The sequence below is a fragment of the Ornithodoros turicata genome, chromosome 8 (assembly GCF_037126465.1).
Source record: "Ornithodoros turicata isolate Travis chromosome 8, ASM3712646v1, whole genome shotgun sequence".
NCBI classification, from domain to species: Eukaryota; Metazoa; Arthropoda; class Arachnida; order Ixodida; family Argasidae; genus Ornithodoros; species Ornithodoros turicata.
Window position 1 is genome coordinate 6,476,313 of NC_088208.1, and position 20,876 is coordinate 6,497,188.

The 20,876-nt window shown below is 48.2% G+C and overlaps 1 protein-coding gene across 1 annotated transcript in view; it reads right to left on the reverse strand.

The window, feature by feature from the left end:
* The window catches only part of LOC135366427 (integrin beta-PS-like), an 88,520-nt gene that overhangs the window by 18,784 nt on the left and 48,860 nt on the right, over positions 1 to 20,876 (reverse strand). Inside the window, exons 8-11 of the mRNA XM_064599122.1 lie at positions 15,539 to 15,629; positions 5,859 to 5,945; positions 3,199 to 3,282; positions 2,614 to 2,691 (exon numbers count right to left, since the gene is read on the reverse strand). Of these exons, the coding sequence (XP_064455192.1) occupies positions 2,614 to 2,691; positions 3,199 to 3,282; positions 5,859 to 5,945; positions 15,539 to 15,629 (340 nt within the window). The remainder of the gene's footprint in view (positions 1 to 2,613; positions 2,692 to 3,198; positions 3,283 to 5,858; positions 5,946 to 15,538; positions 15,630 to 20,876) is intronic.

A 20,876-nucleotide genomic window follows, 5' to 3' on the forward strand; every position in this document is an offset into this window, starting at 1 on the left:
TGGATTCACAATTTTTTTTTTTACGAACAAAATTTCTCGTACCAGAAACTTACGACAAAGTCTGGGTAAACAACAACAACAACGATAAATCATGTAAGAGTGATGATTATATGAGTATGGGTAAAAAACGCGCGCCCACCATGGGATCTTCGTGATCCTATACGAGGGCCACTGAGGCTTTCGGAACTTATCCTACGACCATCATGTCGCGCCATTGTAGTTCAAATTTCCAAGAACTTTGCCGGGTGAGCAAGATTTCAAGCCATGGACAACGCAACAACTTTTCAACGTGCATGATCATTATACTCTCAAAACAGATCTTCACCGGTTGGCACGTTCTGCGCCAACCATGGCCATGAACGATAGGGCTTTCGGTTCTGATTCGAAGAGAGAGGAAGGCGTACGCCTTTTTGTGTTAATTGTCATATATAAATTCACACAAAAAGGCGTAATACCCCATCTCTCCTCGAAACTGAAGCGAGAACCCTATCATTCGCTCCAATGGTTGCTACAGGGCGCGCTATGCGGTGAAGCTCTGCTTTAAAGTGTACATGTTTTCAAGTCACACCCTAAAAACATGACTGTTCCCTGATTTGCTGAGGACAAGGGTACGTAAGTACGAGTATTTTTGTAGCACTTTGGTAATCCCATCTGTCGAACCCTGACTGTGAAGCCGACACAGACATCGTCTCTACACTGTTAAAACAGAACTTCGCCACATATAGCACGCTCCCAGCCAACCATCATTCCGAATGATATCATTCTGTGCATTGAAGTTGTTGAAAATGGAAGAAGGCGCCTATCTGAGGCATGGTGGTGGTGGTGGTGAAGATGAAAACTGCTCGCCGTGGTTGGCCACGCTATATCTGAGACACATCATGCTTGTCCCAGATAGGCGCCTCCGCCCTGTTTTGAACAAATCAGGACACAGAATGATATCCTTCGGAATTATGGTTGGCTAGGAGCGTGCTATGTGGTGAAGGTCTGTTTTAGCAGTGTACATTACGGGAAGGGCTCGCTGTATGTTTCTCATATCAGTATCTACGCAGCACAATCACAGACGAGCGAATAGTTATTTCTTTTGAGTTCGTGACCTCGCCAAATCTCAATTACCTTGGGACTCGGTAAGGAACCATTTTCCCTTTAGTTGTGACGTCTTCAAGCTTTGCCAGCCGACGTAACCAAACTTTTTATCATAATGTTATAATACCTGCTTTTAGTGAATCGTTTTAAACTGAAACGGTTTGCCAGCGGTTTCGCCGAGGGCCAATGAGAAGTGACTCAGAATATAGAGTCCACTGATTGGGCAGCGGCAAAATCGTTCGCGAACCGCTTGAGTGGAAACGATTCACTAATGACTTTAGACGAGAATGACTAAAATTTTACTGTTCGTAGCTAGTTGAACTGCTTTGGGAGTACCTAATCAGATACGTTCTCTGTGTGGCCTACACTCTTAAAAATGAACTTCACCGCATAGCGCGCTCCTAGCCAACCATCATCTCGAATGATATCGTTATGCGCCCTGATTTGTTGAAAACGGGAGGCGTACGCCTTTCTTGTGACACTTATGAAGAGCATAAGTGTCAAAAAAAAAAAAAACGTACACCTCCCGCTTCCAACAAATCAGGGCGCATAACGATATCATTCGAGATGATGGTTGGCTAGGAGCGCGCTATGCGGTGAAGTTCATTTTTAAGAGTGTAGGCCACACAGAGAACGTATCTGATTACTCCCAAATCATCTCGTGCACCTCACCGCATCCCCATCCATGAACCTCCTCTATCCTTTTGCTTTCCGTTCTTTTTCATTCTTTTTTTTTTTTTTTTTGCTATAGTCGTGACGTCGCCCACTTCTGTGTGGCCAACAACGGCGAGCCGATCCTGCCATTAACCCCCCCCCCCTCCCTCATTTTTAAGAGTGTATTATGAGAATTGTTGTTCCATTGTTTCGACAGAGTGGTAATTATCCTCATATTCCTACTTTTAGTTGCATACCCAACTGTTTTCATTGAGAAACATTCATCACCACGTGCCACGGCAACAGCGTCCATATCGTGTAGTCGACGTAGCGCTGGGAAGCGTCTCACAGGGAAACTTCCGGACGGTGTATAAAAGCGAAACAATCGCTTTGGACGAAACAGCGGCGTCCCATTTATTGTTAAAACCAATACTCCATATCTACAATACTACAATCTCCATATTTTTTATATCTAAATCAATCAATCATATTGCTACGTATCGTCTTTGGGGCGACCACACGCAACAACAACAACAGGCAACGAGGCGTCGAACGACGGGCTGGGGCCCGCGACACGTCGCGCTACATGGCAAGCGATCCTTCTGGAAGCATCTGCTCCATCGCTCACATGAATCTCAAGGACGGGCCGGCGACCTTGGAGAGGCTTCTGTATTTCCTTCTCTCCACCGACGCGCGCTTTCTACAATGTTCGCCGCTGTGCATAAAAGCTTGTGAGCTACCAGTCGGAGCATTATTCTTTTACCTTAGTTCTGTCTAAGAGCTATCGCTCTGATGTTAACCGGCTAAGCAGCTGAATAAAGTGTTCGGCGATTATTCGCCGTCTCGCCCGTCTCGCCGTGACAATATGTTTCTTACCTGATGTACGCTTTCTGTATAATAGCCCTCCTCGTCGAGATGACATTCTTCGTCGTTGCGCTTGATGATACCACCCAGCTGGAATTTTCAACGTATACGATAAAAGAGCGGGAGCCAAAACGCTTGCGGGCACGAAAGATATCCATGCATAAAAATGTGTTCTCACATATTTGCGATTTGATGGATTCACAGAATATTCTAGTTTTAGACCTCACAGAACTGAAGCATTAAATTTGCCTAGGCTCCAGAATGAAGCCACGAAGTTTGTGATTTCGTTCCCTTCCCTTGCTACCACAGGAACTGACCCACATGACCCGCCCCTCTCTCCCCTTTTCTCCCTTCCTTTTTTTTTTATCGCAGTTGCGGTCACCTTTTCGATACGCGTAGCACAGCGCAGATGCAATTTTTCCGTTCCTGTGACCGTCAGCAAGCACAGCTTAAGTTGTCTGTTCTCAGTAAGATTGGAGGTCATCTAATAACCTGGCTCGGGGAGAGATGGTCGACACGAAATTTAATTTCATTACAATGCTCCTTAATGTAATCCAAGTATGAAAATATACAGTGGAAGAAAGTGGAACTACTTACAAGTCCGTCACCCGCATAATGAAATATGGAGTCCGTTGCGAAGAGCAAAATCTTCCTGGATCGGTTATTCCAGCCTATTTTCTCCTGCAAACACGTACAGAACTTGTTAAAACGACGATCGCACCCAGAAAACCATCTACGAGGGGCGTTCAAGTCAAACCGGGACTTTCTGTGTCCTGAGTGTACAAATGGCTTGCGCTACTTCTTTTTCGTCATTTTCACACGCGACAGCCCTCCGCATTCACCACGTGGTGGTCCAAAGTTTGTGCAAAATAGAAGGCACGTGCTGGACAAGATGACCGACAACGAGGTGAGCGCGCACATCGAACAGCGAATTGTCATGAAGTTTCTCGTGAATGAAGGCGTAAAGTCATCTGAAATTCACAGAAGACTTCAGGCTCAGTATGGCCACGATACACGTAGCCGCAGCAAAGCGTTTGAGTGGTGCAAACGGTTCCGGGACGGCCGTACATCAGTGCAGGACGACCCCGCCCGGGGCGGCTCAGAGCCCAGTGTCAGAGTTCCTGAGAACATCCAACTTGTGGAGCGCCTGATCCTCAAGGACCGACGGATAACATGTCTCGATATCAATAGTGCATATAGTGCGATGAATAGTGCATATTACTGCCAGATTCTCAGGGATGTGCATAAGGCGCTGAAGCAAAAGCGACCGGGCCTCATCACCAAAGGAGTCCTCCGCCTATAGGACAATGCACGCCCGCATACCGTGCATCTCACGACACGCACCTTACAGGAACTTGGCTGGGAGTTGCTCCCACATCCCCCTTACAGTCCAGACCTCGCCCCCAGCGGTTTCGATCTCTTCGGGCCACTGAAGGTGTTCCTTGGGGGCCGCCACTTCAACTGCGACGATGAGGTCAACAATGCAGCCCGATCATGGCTGCTACGCGCCGGTAAGGATTCCTATGCTGCTGGCATCCAAGCCCTCGTGAAACGCTGGGACAAGTGCATTAGTGCCATCTGGAGGTTACGTTGAAAAATAAAACTAATTTCTCGCCTGTAAGTTCATTCTACTTTTGCGAAAAATGAAAAGTCCCGGTTTGACTTGAACACCCCTCGTATGAAACCGACACCACTATGTTCGGCGTCGGCCGACGATCTACTCGGCTAATTTTTTCGCCCGAAAAGTGCTCAGTTATTAAATAAACGAATTTTAAAGATGGGCACTGCTTCCGCAGCTGCGGAGGCTCCGGCGATAACGAGATCACCGTGACGTCGCTCCTCAGAGGAGAAAGGCGCTGTCCGCAGACGCCCGTACCGCAGCGGCATCCCTCTTTTCAAGGCCGTGCTCTGATTGGTGGTGTAGGGCATGACGCTTTCGCCTTCTTCCAGGGGCGGAATTCCGGCATACTCTCAACATCCGGAGTCTGCTCTTCTTGTGTATTCCATCGAATAGCACTCAAATTACGACACTTTTTCGCGTGGGATTTTCGATACCATGGTCAGGTCAGTAAAATGACATTATAGTTTCGAAATTGGCTGGAATGGATGCGACCGTCCCTTTAAATAGCGATGTTTTCAATTATGTAATAGATACATTTTCTAAAAAGCGACATGCACACAATAGCAGGCATATACAAATACGAAAACATTATACAAAACAGAGAATGCAGTTAAACTCTTTTCTCCAGTGTTCTCTCCTTCTTTTCCGTATAGGGAGCTTTCACCTACGTCACATTGTGACGTCGCAGTGACGTGGCATGCTCGTAAGCTCCTCCCACTGGTGGTCACTTTTCCTGCGAGCGGCCTTGCAAGATGACAAACTGCGCTATTTTTCGACGCGACAACCATAGTTTTCATAAAAGAAAGTGTGAGAACGACAATGACGAAACGCCTTTGGGATAAAAGAAAAGTACGGACGCGTCCGGATTTCAAAACACTATTCAAAAGGCTTCGTTTTCGAGCAAATGCTAGATAAGCCCGGCAGCTGCGCCGAAAAAGTGACCACCACCATGGAGGCCAAACGCGTTCATTTTTTGTGTGCCTCTCTTCTCATTCGCCTACACTCTCAAAGTGGAATTTCACCGCAGAGCACGCTCCTAGCCGACTACCATCCGGAATGACATCGTACCTGCCATCTCATTTGTTGAAAACGGGAGGCATACGCTTTTTTGTGACACTGTTGTGGCTATGTTAATTGCCACAAATAGGCCTACGCCGGGGGCCTTCCACAAATCAGCAATGCTAAAGGCATTATTTGTGCTATTGTTGGCCTTCTCCGTGCTATGTGGTGAAGTTGTGTTTTAACAGCGTAGCATATGTGTGCTGGGGAAGACAGTCTAATCGCGTCACGACTCATATCACCATCTTCCTCTTGTCCCCATCATCATCGTCATCACCAAGAATACAAGAAGACCAGCCATACAAGCACGTCAACTAAACATGAACAAAAGTACTTGAACGGAAAAATATCTAAATCATTATATGCCTTCACACTACTTCCTATGAGAACAGGAACAGGCAAGTAACAGCAAAGAGATTCAAGTATTCGTAATGGATGCATCATGCGGGTATCTGAAAGCAAACTCGCGTGCACTGCACAAGAAATAGGAATAACCACACGGGCGAAGCTCCAACTCTGTTACAAAGTTGCGATATTAAATATTTTAGGTTGAAAACAAGAAAACACACAAACGCACCTTGCATACAATTGCTTGCATGATGCCGTCAAAACCGCCTTCTGCATTATCCAAGTTTGCGGAGAGTCCAGTAGAGGAAACAGTATCCTGGAAAGCACACAACTAGTCTATGTAGGACGTTTCGTTTTTCTGTTGATGTTCATTGGACTACATCCAGAAGCATGTTTCTTATATATATTAGGGAGTTTTAGCGAGTCGTTTTCGCACGAACGAAACAACCGATTCGAGCTCGCGCATGCGCATTACGAATGGGTGAACGAGTCGCGGGAAGCGCGGTTTCTCACGAACGACCAACTCGCGCTGAGACGTTTCGTGTTATCCGGCGAGCAGGACCGATTGACATCGCGAAGCAAGATGGCGGCTGTTGTTTAGAGTAGCGCAGCTATGGCGGCTAGATGAATATTGTCTGGTGTGAGGGGCGGCGCAGCCGAGGCGGCCCGTTCGCGGAAGACGCCGTCAGGTGGAGCGCACACACGGATGTATGCGAAGATTCTCCCGAACGCTCCCGAAGCACGTCTGCTGAACGGGCCGTTTTCGCCCATGTGGCCGAGAAGTTTTGCGGAGGAATGGAACGGTGGGGGGTAAATATCAATGGAAAACAAAACAGTAATGGTAATAGCTTAAAACACATTGAAGACCGCTTATTCAAGCACGCAAAGGAACAGGTATTAAGCTTTGTAATGTCCCATGCGTAGCTTGGACGTCACAAAGCTGACGGCAACCCTCCTTTTCAACCTTTTCAACTTTTGTATCTCTTTCTTTTATGATGTTACTTTTCTTTGTTCAATCTTACTTTTAGTTTTTTTTTTTTTTTTGATGTCACAGAAACGAGGCCGGTTAATCCTTCTTTTTGTTCCTCGATGTATAAAGTTTCCTATCAGTCAATGAAGACACGATCATCTCCAAATTTCAACCTCGCAATGTCAAAACAAGGTTTATTATACACAGCAATAGCAACAACCTGTTTCGTCCCCTCATCATGATATATATGCACACAATGAAAGCAAAGAACATCTGTACACGAGCTTGAATGATCACATAAGTGTAATCACTGATGGAGACGCGTCTCCTTTGAAGGTTTCTGTTTTTTGCTCCGCTCTGCGCGAGGACGGTTAATGCCCTTTACGGGGAAGTGCATTCTCTTCACAGCATAGAATTTTACAATGTTCATTGTGAGACATTCGCTATGGGTTTGACAGCCAACATGCTCAAGGCTCCGCCTTGTCAGTGATGGGAAAAGTACCTCAAAATTATACTTAAAATGAAGTACCTACCAAGTACCTGTCGTCATTAGTACTTCAAGTACCCAATTCCAAATGTACTTCAAGTAAAGTACAAAATACTAGGCAAAGTACTTCAAGTATTCGTCAAGTACATTGCGAATTTAATTTGTATCAGTTTGCATTTCACTGTTTAGTATATGTGTCTTGCTCGTTTGGCAAAACTTTAGCGAGGATTCTTGACAAATGCTCTAAAGCCATAATGTTCTAGGTTATGTGCTAACCCGTGAAGATGGACATAATCAGATGACATAATTTGCAGTTGCATGTAGAGAGGTAATGAGTCATCTGAGCTGTGATTATGTATTATACCCTGACTGATCGAAGATCACCTGCCTAGTGTGGTGTTCCGGTACTAATCTTCTGTTATAACAGGCTAGGAAATTTCAAGGGGGGAAAAGTACAGGCCAATGGAGATTAGATATTTCTGGGCATTCCATGGTGCTTTTCGAAACACAACATGTTTAAAAAAGAATACGAAGAAAATAAAAAAAGGATGAAGCACAATGCAAGCCAGAATTTTTATAAGACTGTGATCTGCAGCAATCTAATCCATGTGACCAATTAAAAAACGTAAAATGCAAAAAGTAAAGCATGTGTGTCTTTCAGAGTGTTCATCATGTAATGCAATCACACACTGTGATATAAAACGATTATTAATTGCCAATGAACAAAACCATATAAAAAGGCATAGAACCCTGCATTGGAAGAACTGAAATGACAATTGACCAAGTCATTGTGCTGCCGGTTGCAGTGTTATACGTAATGTGGAATGTCTGTGCATTCCATTCGTTTTACATATAATCATAGAAGTGTTGATACTTTTTCAATGTTCAAAGCCTCTCAACAATAAATTTGCTTCAACAAATATGCTCTTTAACAGCACAAAAATCCTTTTTGGTAAAACGTCAGACGGACTCTTGGTACAACATCCCACTAAAAGCGTTGATAGGCATTTGATGAGCATTTTTGATACTCTTTTGTGACTATTTGTCTGGAGCCCAAGTTTATGTACTTCAGTACTTGATGGGAAAGTATTTGGAAAAAAAAGTACTTTAAGTACGGTACAAAGTACGCGGTTTAAAATGTACTTCAAGTAAAGTACAAGTACACAGAAATGTACTTAAAGTTCTACTTGAGTACTTGGTACTGGCCATCGCTGCCCCAAGCACATGCCAATACTTCTAGTAGGCTGTCTGCATGCCCTTTATGATATGAAAACAGCATTGTGAAGGTATCTTCAAGTTTGGAGACAAGCTTGAAGAGTGTTTCTGAATAGTAGCGTGGGCCCCCCTGTTGAATTCGTTCATGTACGACGACGGATGGTCGGCGCTCTGTTCGTTTTTGCACGCCGCTTTTTCTTCACAGGGGCGTCAAAAGTCTGCTAAAGGTTCACCATTCCACAGAAACAGTGCACAGCCGACGATAAAGTAAAATAAAGCACTTCAAAGACGCGACAGCGTCGCTATCCCGCCCTCTGATATGTCACGGCGAAAGAACTCCGCCCGGAGACCAGCCAGAGCGCCCAAAAACTAGCATACATCCGTGGAGCAGCGCGCCTGGTGGCCGTCTTCCGCAAAAGTCCCGCTCCGTCGGGTAGGAGGCTGTGGGCGCTCCTCACACCAGACAATATTCATCTAGCCACCATAGCGCAGCTGCAGTGGGTCTGCGAGATGTTTACTGGGGCCGACGATGTACGAGCGTATATACTCTGCTGTAAGTTGCTGTATGTAACGAGGTATTCATTAGAGCGTTTCAAACGCATCAGCGACCAGTTGTGGCGTCAGAACATGTTGTCCGTGTGAGAACGTTTGTGTGTATATGCAAGGCGCATTAAAGCTATGCAAAGTGCTCGTCCCCGTGTCATTCCTTCCTTCCCTTCCTTTTCTTTTTCGTTTCTCCCCGTTTTTTTTTTTTTTTCGGAATAGCAAGCCGGCTCTTTGCCTCGCTAACCTTTCATTTCTTTTTTTTTTTCTTAATAAACATATCCCCCCCCCCCCCGTGTCATTCCCTGTTTGGTCTAACTATGGAGAGAGGCTCGCACACGGGTGGTTAACCCTTTACAATGCAAAACTGCCTCTAAGATCATCGTGATTCATCAACGTGATATCGAGTGTCACAACTGTGCCGAGGTCGACAGCGTGTTGACGACACGGTGACCGGCGTGGTTCGCCTCAACTGCAGCCTTCCGCAAAGAGAAAGCCTGAAAGTGCAGTGCGTCGTCATCGTCATCATGTATCTCTCTCTCTCTCTCTTACTACAAGAAAACATGCGAATGATCCAGTTGTTACTCATCCCACCTGGAGTACATTTGGAGATGAACGATTCTTCAGCTTTCCTTAAAGTCTCTGTAGTTCGCTTCCCATTCGCTTTTCGAATCGGCAGAATCGGTCGCTTGCTTCGGGCACAAACGACTCGCTAGAACTCCCTATTTTCATGTAGGCATATTTCCGTTGTGTTTTCCCGTTGCACAGCGTCCGTCCGTAACCAAACGCCAACCCATCACCCGTCCTCCCACTCGACAGTCATAGCCGTGCAACAGCAGCTGGCGCCCCTTCTCTGCGAAAATCAAGCAGGCGGGGCTAAAGCGTAATTTTTGCTAATGGTTTTCGACTATTTCTGTTACGATACTGTGCATAGTTTTTGTTGTGTCCGCGGTTATCCGTGGAGGACATCATGTATCTGTAAAAAAAAAAAGTGTGGTTCGCTTGGCAATTTTCAAAGTTCAATTGAAAAAAATTAATTTACCGCAAAAAAAAATTCAAAATTGTCCAAAGCCTTCCTCAATGATGGCAAACGTTTCCAGAAGGTAAATGCCGAAAGTCCGACAATCCTCCGGCGAGTACGTCGCCAGTTATAATTTTTTATCATCTTAGGTGAAACACCCTGCATATTCCCGCAGAACGCCATATGCACGATGGTGGTGATGGTTTTGTGCCGCTGCAGTCATCATCGTTTCTAGCATAGTGTATTGTCCTGGCCAGGGCTGGTGCTGTCAAGAAAAGCAGGGCTGAAGTTCCAGCAACGCAAGAAACAAGCGCGAAATATCCGCTGTCCCAGTATTAGACGGCATGCAAAACCTACGCCATCTCGTAGCACTCCCGGAAACGTATCGGCATTCCGCCATGTCTGAGGCGCCCTCCCTACCTGGCAGAGACTGTCGTACAACAGTTCCCATCGTGTTACGCTTCACGCATATGCTGTTCTACACTCTAAAAACAGAACTTCACGGCATAGCACGCTGTGCTCCGACCATTGCCAAGAATGATAGGGCTATCGCTTCTGATTCGAAGAGAGAGGGGGGCGTACGCCTTTTTGTGGCAGTTTTCATATATCCAAATTGCCACAAAAAGGCGTACGCCCACCTCTCTCTTCGAATCAGAAGCGATAACCCTATCATTCGCGGCAATGATTGGCGCACAGCGTGCTATGCGGTGAAGTTCTGTTTTTAGAGTGTACTATCTTATTTGAGTGATGAGACGAGGGTTTCAAACGGGAATGCACAGCAGGTAAGAGAGCTCCAAATGTCTGTATTCCTTATTGCATTGAAAGTATCGAAGTGTGTAATTTCGATATTGGACAAGAAAATTACGATAACCCAGTGCATCACTGCAAGTGGCTTATCCAGAATCCCAAGCATGGAGGGGTGTTGGAAAAAACTAGGGGGAAGTCATTATTATAGTTATCTCATTTCAGCTTAAGATATCATTACCGACATGTGTCTAAAGCTGAAATCGCAAGGGCGCCCCCCACCCTAGGGGGTACACAGGGGAAAAAGTTAGGGGTGTCACTGAACATTTGCTGGGGTTATGGGGTGCAAGGGGGTCTGGATAAATAACGGTAGCAGGTGGTCGATTACCCCCTATACAAGTCCAAGGGAATAATTTGCAGTTCTAGCTGGCATATGTCAATAGCGAGCCGCTCAGCTTTCCCGCAATCTTCGGCCCTTGCTCCAACGATGCGGAGCACCGTCAGTCTTTGCGGTCCTTTCACCAATTGTTGATGTCCACCGGTCTGCTTGGGCTTTAGCCTCTCATTTGCAAGATGCATAACAGGCGACCTGGGCCCCTACGTCATCGATTACGTTTTTCTGTCGCAAAGCATGCTGGTGGGCACTAGAGTCACAAAATAAGCTACGCTTCAGAGTATCGACACTGAGTTCCAACAGCGAGCATGCGCTTTCATCTTTCCGCGCCGCGCTGCCCCCGCGCACGCACAAAGCGCACTTTAGCGCACGATGCCACAGGGGTGACACAAACCCGCCATTGTTGTAACTACCCTCAAGCGGGTGCCTTTGGCCAAACTGCCATCTTGTCCTGGTCGCACGTCACAGAAAACGTCATTTTGAGGTCATGTGACTTTGTTTACATGTCGTTTTGCCGCTTACCGACATATCTCCGTCGTCATAAAGCCAAGAGATTAACATATTTTGCCAGCGTAAACCATGCGGTGCTTCTTCCGCAACATGGTACCCCATTTCTCCTTAGTTTAAGTACATCGCATCGGCTCGGTGAGTCTAACGGGCGGTCGTCATCACATCTTTGGAAGTCGTCAATAGTACGAGGCCTTATGTGCAAAACTGAGCGTTTTACTGCGAGATTATCGAATAAAAATAATTACCGTGATCAAAAGACATCCAAAACGTCGCGCAGAAACAACAACCGCATTGTTTACAAACGGTTTGGCCGCCGATCACGGGCGCCGCCATCTTTAAGGTCACGTGCGCCTTGACGTTTACTGTGACGTGCGACCAGGACCTGTCCAGGATGCATTGCGTTCGTTCAGCACGCTTTCGTCTACGGAGCAATACATTGAGTGCCACCCCTGTGCACGATGCCATCTATCGTGCGCGGGTGAAATGTTCCTTTCGTTTACGAGCAGCAGTTGACGGCCTTGAGCTCACCTTGACATCTTCTGGACGCTCTGGTGGACAATATATGGATTATCGCACAACAATCATACACGCTTCTCTATCCCACAGGGAGTATTATGTGAGCCGTCTTTGATCCTCAACTGGGGATGGTGAGCGCCACCGCCATCTAACGATGGTCACGGTCCTCGAGGACTGCTTCTTCTCTCTCGTGCTGTCTGTTCTTTTTCGGGCAGTGCCGAAGTGCATTAAACCGCGCATTAAACTCTGTTTTCCCCTTCTGTCGGACTCTAGTGTGGACTCGTTTACTCAGGCTTCCACAATTCTGGTGACCCGGTGTGGACAAAAATGCTGCCAAATGCGAGTTCGGCGTACACAGCATAGATTTTCTTGGCCATCACATCAACTCGGAAGTGATCAGGCCACTCCGCACGAAGGTCCAAGCTATTGACGATTTTCCCCAGCCACAAACTCATCGCAAGCTCCGCCAATTCCTTGGGTTGGTCAATTTCTATCGAAGATTCCTTCCTGGCTGTGCACGTCTACTTGCCCTACTTTTCGACCTCCTTTCTGGCACCAACCGTTCCAGCAAAACACTCGTGTGGACAGCTGAGGCTGAGCAAGCGTTTCAGCAGGTTAAAAAGACGTTGTCGGAGGCTAGCGACGTACATCGTGGTGGACGCCTCAAGTGTGGCAGTAGGCGCAGCCCTACATCAACTCGACGATCAAGGCCAGCCCGTCCCATTGAGTTTTTTCTCACGCAAGCTCACGGCGGCGGAGAAACGGTACAGCACTTTCGGCCGCGAGCTGCTCGCCGTCTACCTAACCATAAGGCACTTCCGCCATTTCCTCGAGGGAAGACTCTTGATCGTTTTCACGGACCATAAGCCGCTGACTTTCGTCATTAAATCCTCCAGCGCCTCGCTTTCACCTCGTGAGATCAGGCATCTCGCTTTCATCGGCGAGTTTACCACCGACGTTCGCCACATTTGTGGCCAATCCAACCAAGTAGCTGACGCGCTGTCGCCTCTCGATGTATCGGCGGTCACCTCATCTCCACCTCGAGCCATTGACTATGCTGCCCTTGCTCTGGCACAGGCTGACGATCCGGAACTCCAGCGACTCTGCGCGACGCCGAACAACCTAACCATCCAAACGGTCCCATTGCCTGTCGGCGCTCAACCCCTTCTCTGTGACACTTCAACGGGAACACCCAGACCATATGTCCCTCAGGCCTTTCGACGCCAGGTCTTCGACGCGTTCCACTGCCTCGCCCACCCCGGCATACGTGCCACGCAGCGTCTTATCTCCACCCGCTTCCTGTGGCCCAGCATGCAGAAGGACGCACGTCACTGGACCCGCACATGCCTGGCATGCCAACGAGCCCCCCCATTCCCCCATTCCCGACATTACCGCCTCTTCGGTCTGTGCTGCATTTCTCACCATCTGGATCTCCCGGTTCGGAGCGCCAGCCACTATCACCACTGACCGTGGTCGCCAATTCACTTCCCGCCTTTTCGCCGTGGTATGCAGATTCCTGGGAGCCAAGCACCGTCTCACCACTGCATATCATCCCTGCTCTAACGGGCTCGTGGAGAGGCTCCATAGACAGCTCAAGGCAGCCCTGAAGACCTCTGAGTTTCCGGAACGTTGGTCCGAGCACTTGCCCCTGGTTCTGCTCGGTATCCGCAGCGCCATCAAAGACTGCGGTGTTTCCGCAGCAGATTTGCTGTACGGCGGCCCCCTTCGTCTTCCCGGTGAATTCTTTGCTCCCGGCGCAACTCAGCCCCTGCCCGACCCGCAAGATTTTGCCACCCGGCTCTCCTCATCTTGTGCCACCCTGCGGGCGCCGTCTTACCGACCGTCCTCTGATCGTCGCGCCTTTGTGCACCCCGACCTGGCAACGACGACACATGTCTTCGTACTCCACGACGGCCATCGGCAGCCCCTGCAGAACACATACGACGGCCCCTACCTCGTCCAAGTCGCCGTCCGAAATCCTTCACACTCCTCATCAACGGGCGCTCCGAGGTGGTTTCAACGGATCGCGTTAAGCCCGCGAACATGGACATCCCGTCCTGCTCAGCGTTTTCAGCCCCCGTCTCTTCGGTCCCCTCCCCCGTGACCCCGGTTTCGTCCGCGACTCGCCGGGTGCACTGGGACTCGAAATCGCCTACCTTCCTTCAGCTTTAGACTCTTTTTGTGTGCTCACTCTCCGTGCTTCTAGAGGGGGGAGCCTGTAGCGCCACCGCCATCTAACGATGGTCACGGTTCTCGAGGACTGCTTCTTCTCTGTTCTTTTTCGGGCAGTGCCGAAGTGGCACCGCGCATTAAACTCTGTTTTCCCCTTCTGTCGAAGTCTAGTGTGGACTCGTTTACTCAGGCTTCCACATTGGTACCGGTGTGGTGCAGAAACAAGATGGCGCTCCTGGTCTCCCTTGAACCTCAGTGTCGATACTCTGAAGCGAAGCTTATTTAGTGACTCTAGTGGGCACTATCAGCTTTATAAGCCGACGCATTTTTCCCGCTTCCTGCCCACCACAGCAAAATATACCTCGAACCGGCGTTTGTCGTGACGGCACATGTTTATAAACAAAGGGATGTTTGCAAGGGTGCCGCTCTTGTGTTACGGGAATGTCATCTATGCGAATTCATCGTGCAACACAATGAGTGGTCGATTGGGTGAACTGCTACCTCATCCCAGTCATAATTCAAAGAGGCACTAAATGCAGAAACAACTTGTTCTCAAACGAAAGTCCGTGTTTGGATTAGTATAATGCAAGCAAAATCAGCTCACACAGCGCTACCGTTTAGAAGAAAAACGCAATGACAACAGGGTCGTCTTTGGCGGCAATGAATGAGATCCCCGGGAGTCAAAGATTAGCGGCATCCAAAGAGACAGCAGGAGAAGCGCGCGCATACCTATCGCGGCTGTGTGATTTGGAACGGGTCCGATCGTAGTGTTCCCTATTTGCGCGGCATGATGCGCACTGCGGCATTTTTCAATACCTATTCACTGAATTGTAGCCCACAACAGTTCTCGCGAATGTTCTACTGACAACATTTATCTTCATGTCCATCAGAGAGCGATGCCAGTCCGCTTCGCAACGGCGCACTACGTTTTTCACCTAGACTGCTCCATGGCGTGGCACGCGCGTGCACGCGTAGCATTGACTAAAAACATCGATGCACGATCTGAAACCATGTGCAATGCTTAGCGCCGAAGCAAAGAAGAGCCTCGTATAATTTCGACTGTAGCTCCGTAACTGAATCAAAGTTTTGAATTATGATAACAAGTACGAAATTAACATAGCGTATAATGTAATTTGAGGTAAACTTGTCTTTGCATTTTAGTGCCCCTTTAACCTACATGTGCTGAGGTAGGGTACCGTAATTCCTGGGGTGAAATACCTCATCTCATCTCATTCACGTAGCTGCTGTTGGTGGTTGTGTGTCCCTAGACGGATTCGAACATAGCAGGACACCCAGAGAACTGTGATTAGAGCCACATGGACGGTTCACATACTCACTCGGAAAAGTGTGGTGTTGGTGGTCAGAGGAAGATTGTTCCGGAATCCGTATGGCGGCTCGCACTGCTCGCCGTGGCAAGGGTTCTCCAGTCTGCGTAGAAGAGGGACAGAAAGCGTTTGTATCAGGATATAGTATATAGGGATAGTTACAGGGGCAACGCTAGATCGGCAAAACACGTGTGCATCTTTAGATTGCATTTCTACGTGTGCACATCACGTGTGCAGAACAGATTCCGCTGAGGCGGCGTTTTTTTTTTTATTCACGTTATATAGGACTATTATTAATTATTTCTTCTCGTCTTTTAATCCTTCAGTGGTTTGCTTCGCAAATTGAGTGTCACATTTTTTTAATTTTTCTGCGGTTCGTAACGTCGGTAGGAATACTAATTTGGAATGGTAGTAACGTCTAGGTATATTCAATGTGAATCTCACAAAAGTGTCGAACGAGATCAGTGTATCACGTAAATCAGTCCCTCTATTCAAATAAATAAATAAAACATTAAAAAATAATAAAAGAAATGATTTCCCTCGGAGAACGTACAGGGGACCGCACAGGTATTATCCCCTCCTAATGTGCCATCAAAGAATAAATCGCGTGTCTTCAAGATCCGAGATAATCAAACTCATATAATTAATTTATAACATCGCAATCCACGCGCCTCACACTGTATTCTCTCAAAAATATTGTTTCTCTATGTGAAACGGAACTATCATAAAATTATATTCCGCTTTTGAGACGAATGACGTCATAGTGCGCACATATATAGTTCCGCATAGATATATGAGGCATAGTACGCAATCTGCAATGCGCCTGACAGCATCGCTTCCAGAAGGCCTATTTCCGTCCCCTCACCACTGTTGCTGACGGAGCCCCAACTACCTTCCAACACTGAGTGAAGAGCGGAGACGTTCGCGCTGTTGATAGGAGAGAAACATCACCTATTCTTTGAGAATCCAAGTCTGTGAAATTTTGCATCTTCTTTCGGAATCCGTTGCAAACGCTTACTGTACACTGAAGGCATTTATATCTGGCATATTGAGTCCTTTTAGGCGAGGTTGATTTAAAATACGAAACAATATAAAAAAATTTTTAGTCGGCAGTGGCACGCGAAGCATTGTCGAGCGCGACGAAGAAGGTCGCAGAGCACTGTTCTGTCCTTATTCCACTGAATGTAGCTAATCTTAAGCCCAGCCCCGTAGCAACAGGGCATCAACAAGCAATTTCCTTCTTTACACAGGTGCGTAACTGCTTTTTGTTGCACGCTAGAAAAAGTGACAACCGATTTCTAGTGCTGCTCCCGTGCCCATGCAAGATTCTTGATGTTATTGCGTAATGTTTAATAGTTGTCTTCTTTTGCTAATGGCAGGTGACGTGGAAGCAAGCAGGGGTCCACAAACTCGCACACTTACATCCCAAAGTAGCAAAAGTAAATCACGTAAGACGACAACCTCTTCGCAACGAAATGCTACAACTGCAAGTACAGAAACACGCGTGTGTACAGAACAAACAGCATAGAATCTCGAAAGTATTGCGATTGTGAGAGTCCAGCAGCTCACAAACAGCATCGATGAAATTCGATGCAGCCAACAAAATACTGAATCAGCTTTAGCAGGTATAGGAAGCAGGCTAGTTGCTCTCGAATGAAAGTTAGCGGTCTTTGATGCCATAAAGGAAGACATGAGTCAACAACAACAAATAAATTAATGATAATGAATGTGGAAATTCGCCATGTAAGGTGCGGCCCACTACTCCAAGGCACAATGGGGCAGGATGAGACGTGTCCTGATGATGAGGTGATGAACGATGCTAAATAGGGTCGACAGTCAGTGGAGTCAGTAAGACATCAGAACGGTATGCAAAACCACAGCACACAAACACACACACACACAGCACACAGGTACGCAGGCAGATCATAGGGTAGAGAGGAGACCAGTGTCCCGGAGAAAAATCTTGAAATACTTAAGAGCTTGGCGATGGTCGATCTGGTTAGACCAAGGGCCGAGAATGGTTGCCAATGTGAATGGTGCGGCCGTGATCGACTACAGGCGACACTGTATGGAAGGTGTAAAGATGGCAGTCCAGGAGCACATGCTTGGTATCCGCCAAAACAGCACAGCGAGAGCAGAGCATGGTGTCGGAGCGGCCGATCAGATGTTTGAAATGGGGGGTGAATGCAACCCCAAGACGAAGCCTGTGTATCAGCGACGCAAAATGGCGAGGCATACGAGAAGGCATGGTGAAGCCAAAGTCAGGGTCCACTTCACGCATCAGAACTCTTGATGGAACGTCCCGAGACCATTGCGCATGTGCGAGAGGCCTCACCACATCATTTAGGAAGGTTCGCCTGTCGCCTTTGGGGAGGGTAATCCGCACGCTTGATCGGGAGTGATACGCAGCTGCTGCAGCCTCGTCAGCCTCTTCATTGCCGCGGATGCCGCAGTGTGCAGGAACCCACTGGAAGTAGATAGAGTGCCGCTGATCTCAAGACGGCTTAGTTCCTCCAGTATGTCCACCACCACAGGTGATCCACGAATACCCATGTTCGCTATACACTGAAGAGCTGCCTTGGAATCGCAGTATATCACCCAGCTGCTGATAGCGGCGGATGCAATGTGCTTGAGGAAGAACAAATTGGCATGCAACTCTGCAGACGTGGATGAGGTGCGGTGCGAGAGACGGTATGCGTGGCACGACGACATAGTCGGGATTGTAAAGGCAGCAGTGGAGCAGTGTAAGTTGGTCGACCCATCTGTTAATACTGCAGTGTGCGAAGGGTAACGGCACTGCATCATGTCTAGCGCAAGTTGTTTCAACACGGGTGCTGCAACGTGATCCCTCTTGCTCTTGGGCCCAGGAATGATAGTAGAGATCGAAGGTATCGAAAAGACCCACGGAGGGGACCTGGGGATGACTGATCTTCCAACAAAAGCCGGTAGCAAGGGCTTTACAGCAGCGATGCAGTGAGAAATGTTGCTCTGCCTCCGCCTTTTGAGCTTCGAAACCAAGGGGTGACGACGGTGTTCCGCGACGAGGCATAGATAATGGCGCACAGTTTCTCTGAGACGTAAGACCTCTACTGGCAGCTCGCGGGCCTCTGCCACCACCATGCGCGTTTCATTTTCACGATTGAAAGGGTTTTCAAAGAACTGTGACGCTTTTTTCCTGACCATGAACGGGTGCTGCTTCACAAATGTGTGCACCTAAAGTGTATTCTTCGAAACTTGGCTACCGAGAGAAAAGACAGTTGCGGTTAAGTTGCTCTTTCGTTCTTGCACGCCTGAAACAATGTTTACTGCTCCCGCAATGTAAGTCAAATTCGCCGGAGACTCTAGGAGTCCTCTGCGAGCACCTCACGGCGAAAGTAAAGATAATCGGTGATCATAAAACGCTTTCGGGCGGGTGTCATACTAGCAGACGACGCAGCCATGATGAGATTTTCGAACCGTAACTGTGTCCAGTAATGGCGACTAGAGAGCGTAGCTCCTGAGAGATACCGTGCGGTTGACGTCTTCTGAGCATACACAGTTGCGTGGCCGCGCCGACGGTAACCTACCGTGCGGGAGAGCGTTGTTTGCTAAAACTCTCTAATGGCGCACAGTTTCTCTGAGACGTAAGACCTCTACTGGCAGCTCTCGGGCCTCTGCCACCACCGTCGCGGGGTACACCGAGGCAGATCCTCAAGCTTCTGGCCAACATACACCAAAGCCTCTGTTCAGATGTTCTTGAGATGCCGTGTAAGACCGGGAGGCTGTAGTGAATGGTCCCCCAACCAATGCCCCATGAATCGATAGGAGCGCTTCCTGATCAATCCCTCATGCAGCGCCAGCGAAGTGAGAAATGACATTGGTCCAGCGTTGAACGTTCGCTTCCAGGTACCTGATATGGGCGCTCCACGAGAGATTAGCATTCAAGATAACACCCAGGGAATTTGTGGCACTTCACTTGGCTGAGTTTATTATTGCCTAGCGAAAGAGGGAAGGCGCTCATGCGTTTCCGCGTGAACGGGAGCACAACTGTCTTCTCAGCCGAGATGTCCATGCCAGCCTTGGTGAAGTAATGCTGAACAGCATCCAACGAGTTTTGAAGGCGGCGTTGAATCGCTGGCCTTGATTTACCGGTGGTCCAAACGCACACATCGTCTGCATATACAGAGAGCTGAACTTTGCGATGAACGCAACGCTTGATATCCGCCATAACCAAATTGAAGAGGATGGGACTTAATACACTTCCTTGAGGAACGCCTTGGGTCAAAACTGTTTTTTGCGTGTCACCGTCCGTTCGTCGTGCGGACGAAAATGGTTCGGTTGGACAAGAAGTCAGCCACCCAGACAAAAAGCCTGCGAGACACTCTAGCCCGGAGGAGGGTGTGCAATACATAAGTGTGACTGACCGTATCATAGGCACGTTTGGCATCAAGGAAAACAGCCTCGTCGATCCTTTTGCAGCTCTTGGCTACTTCAACAGCAGTCACAAGGTCCATAAGGGAGTCAACTGAGCTACGGTGCCGACGGAAGCCCGCCATCTCATCAGGGAAAAACGTGATTCCTGCCAGTGTAAAACCATCCGCTCCATCACCTTACCAACACAACTGGTAAGGCTAACTGGACGCAAAGAGGACATGTGCGACGGATGGCTTGCCAGGCTTCAACAATGGGACCACCATGACTTCCTTCCAGCTTGCGGGTACCTGGCCAGATCTCCATGAGCTGTTGCATATAAACAGCAACGTTCGAAGGCCCTCAGCGCCAAGATTCCGAAGAGCTGAATAGGTGATCTCGTCTGCACCAGGGGACGATTTGGGTCGGGACAAACGAAGGGCAGTTTTAAGCTCTGGCAGAGAAAAATCCGCATCCAGCTGAGCGTTCGACGGGAGCGTTATACGCTCAAGATCCTCGCGAAGTTCAACCTTGTAGGTATGAAACGTTGCAGTTCCCGCAGCTTCCGCAGCCGCCGCTACAGTTCCGCAGAAGTCCAGAGCTACGTCTACCTCAGACTTGTTGAGGATCAGAGCAAGTGACCCCAGTGGATTGGTGAGTGGAAGGACACCGCGCAGGCTACGCGCAACTGCGCAAATTCTGGCGAGTCCGCTGAAGGGTGAAAGCGTCTCACAAAACCGGCGCCAACGCTGTCGATCAAGGGTTCTCAACCTATGTTGCCCAGCTCTAAAGCCCGAATCCCATAACAGGCGACACGCGGTAGGTACACGCGAGAAGCGACAAACTCGACGTCACCGCCGCCACGCGAGCGTCAAAAACGCTTTGTCGCGGCTCAATATTTCTGCATCTACTCCCAGTAGATATTTGTGGCATGTCGCTGAGTTCGTTGCCTGTTGTTTGA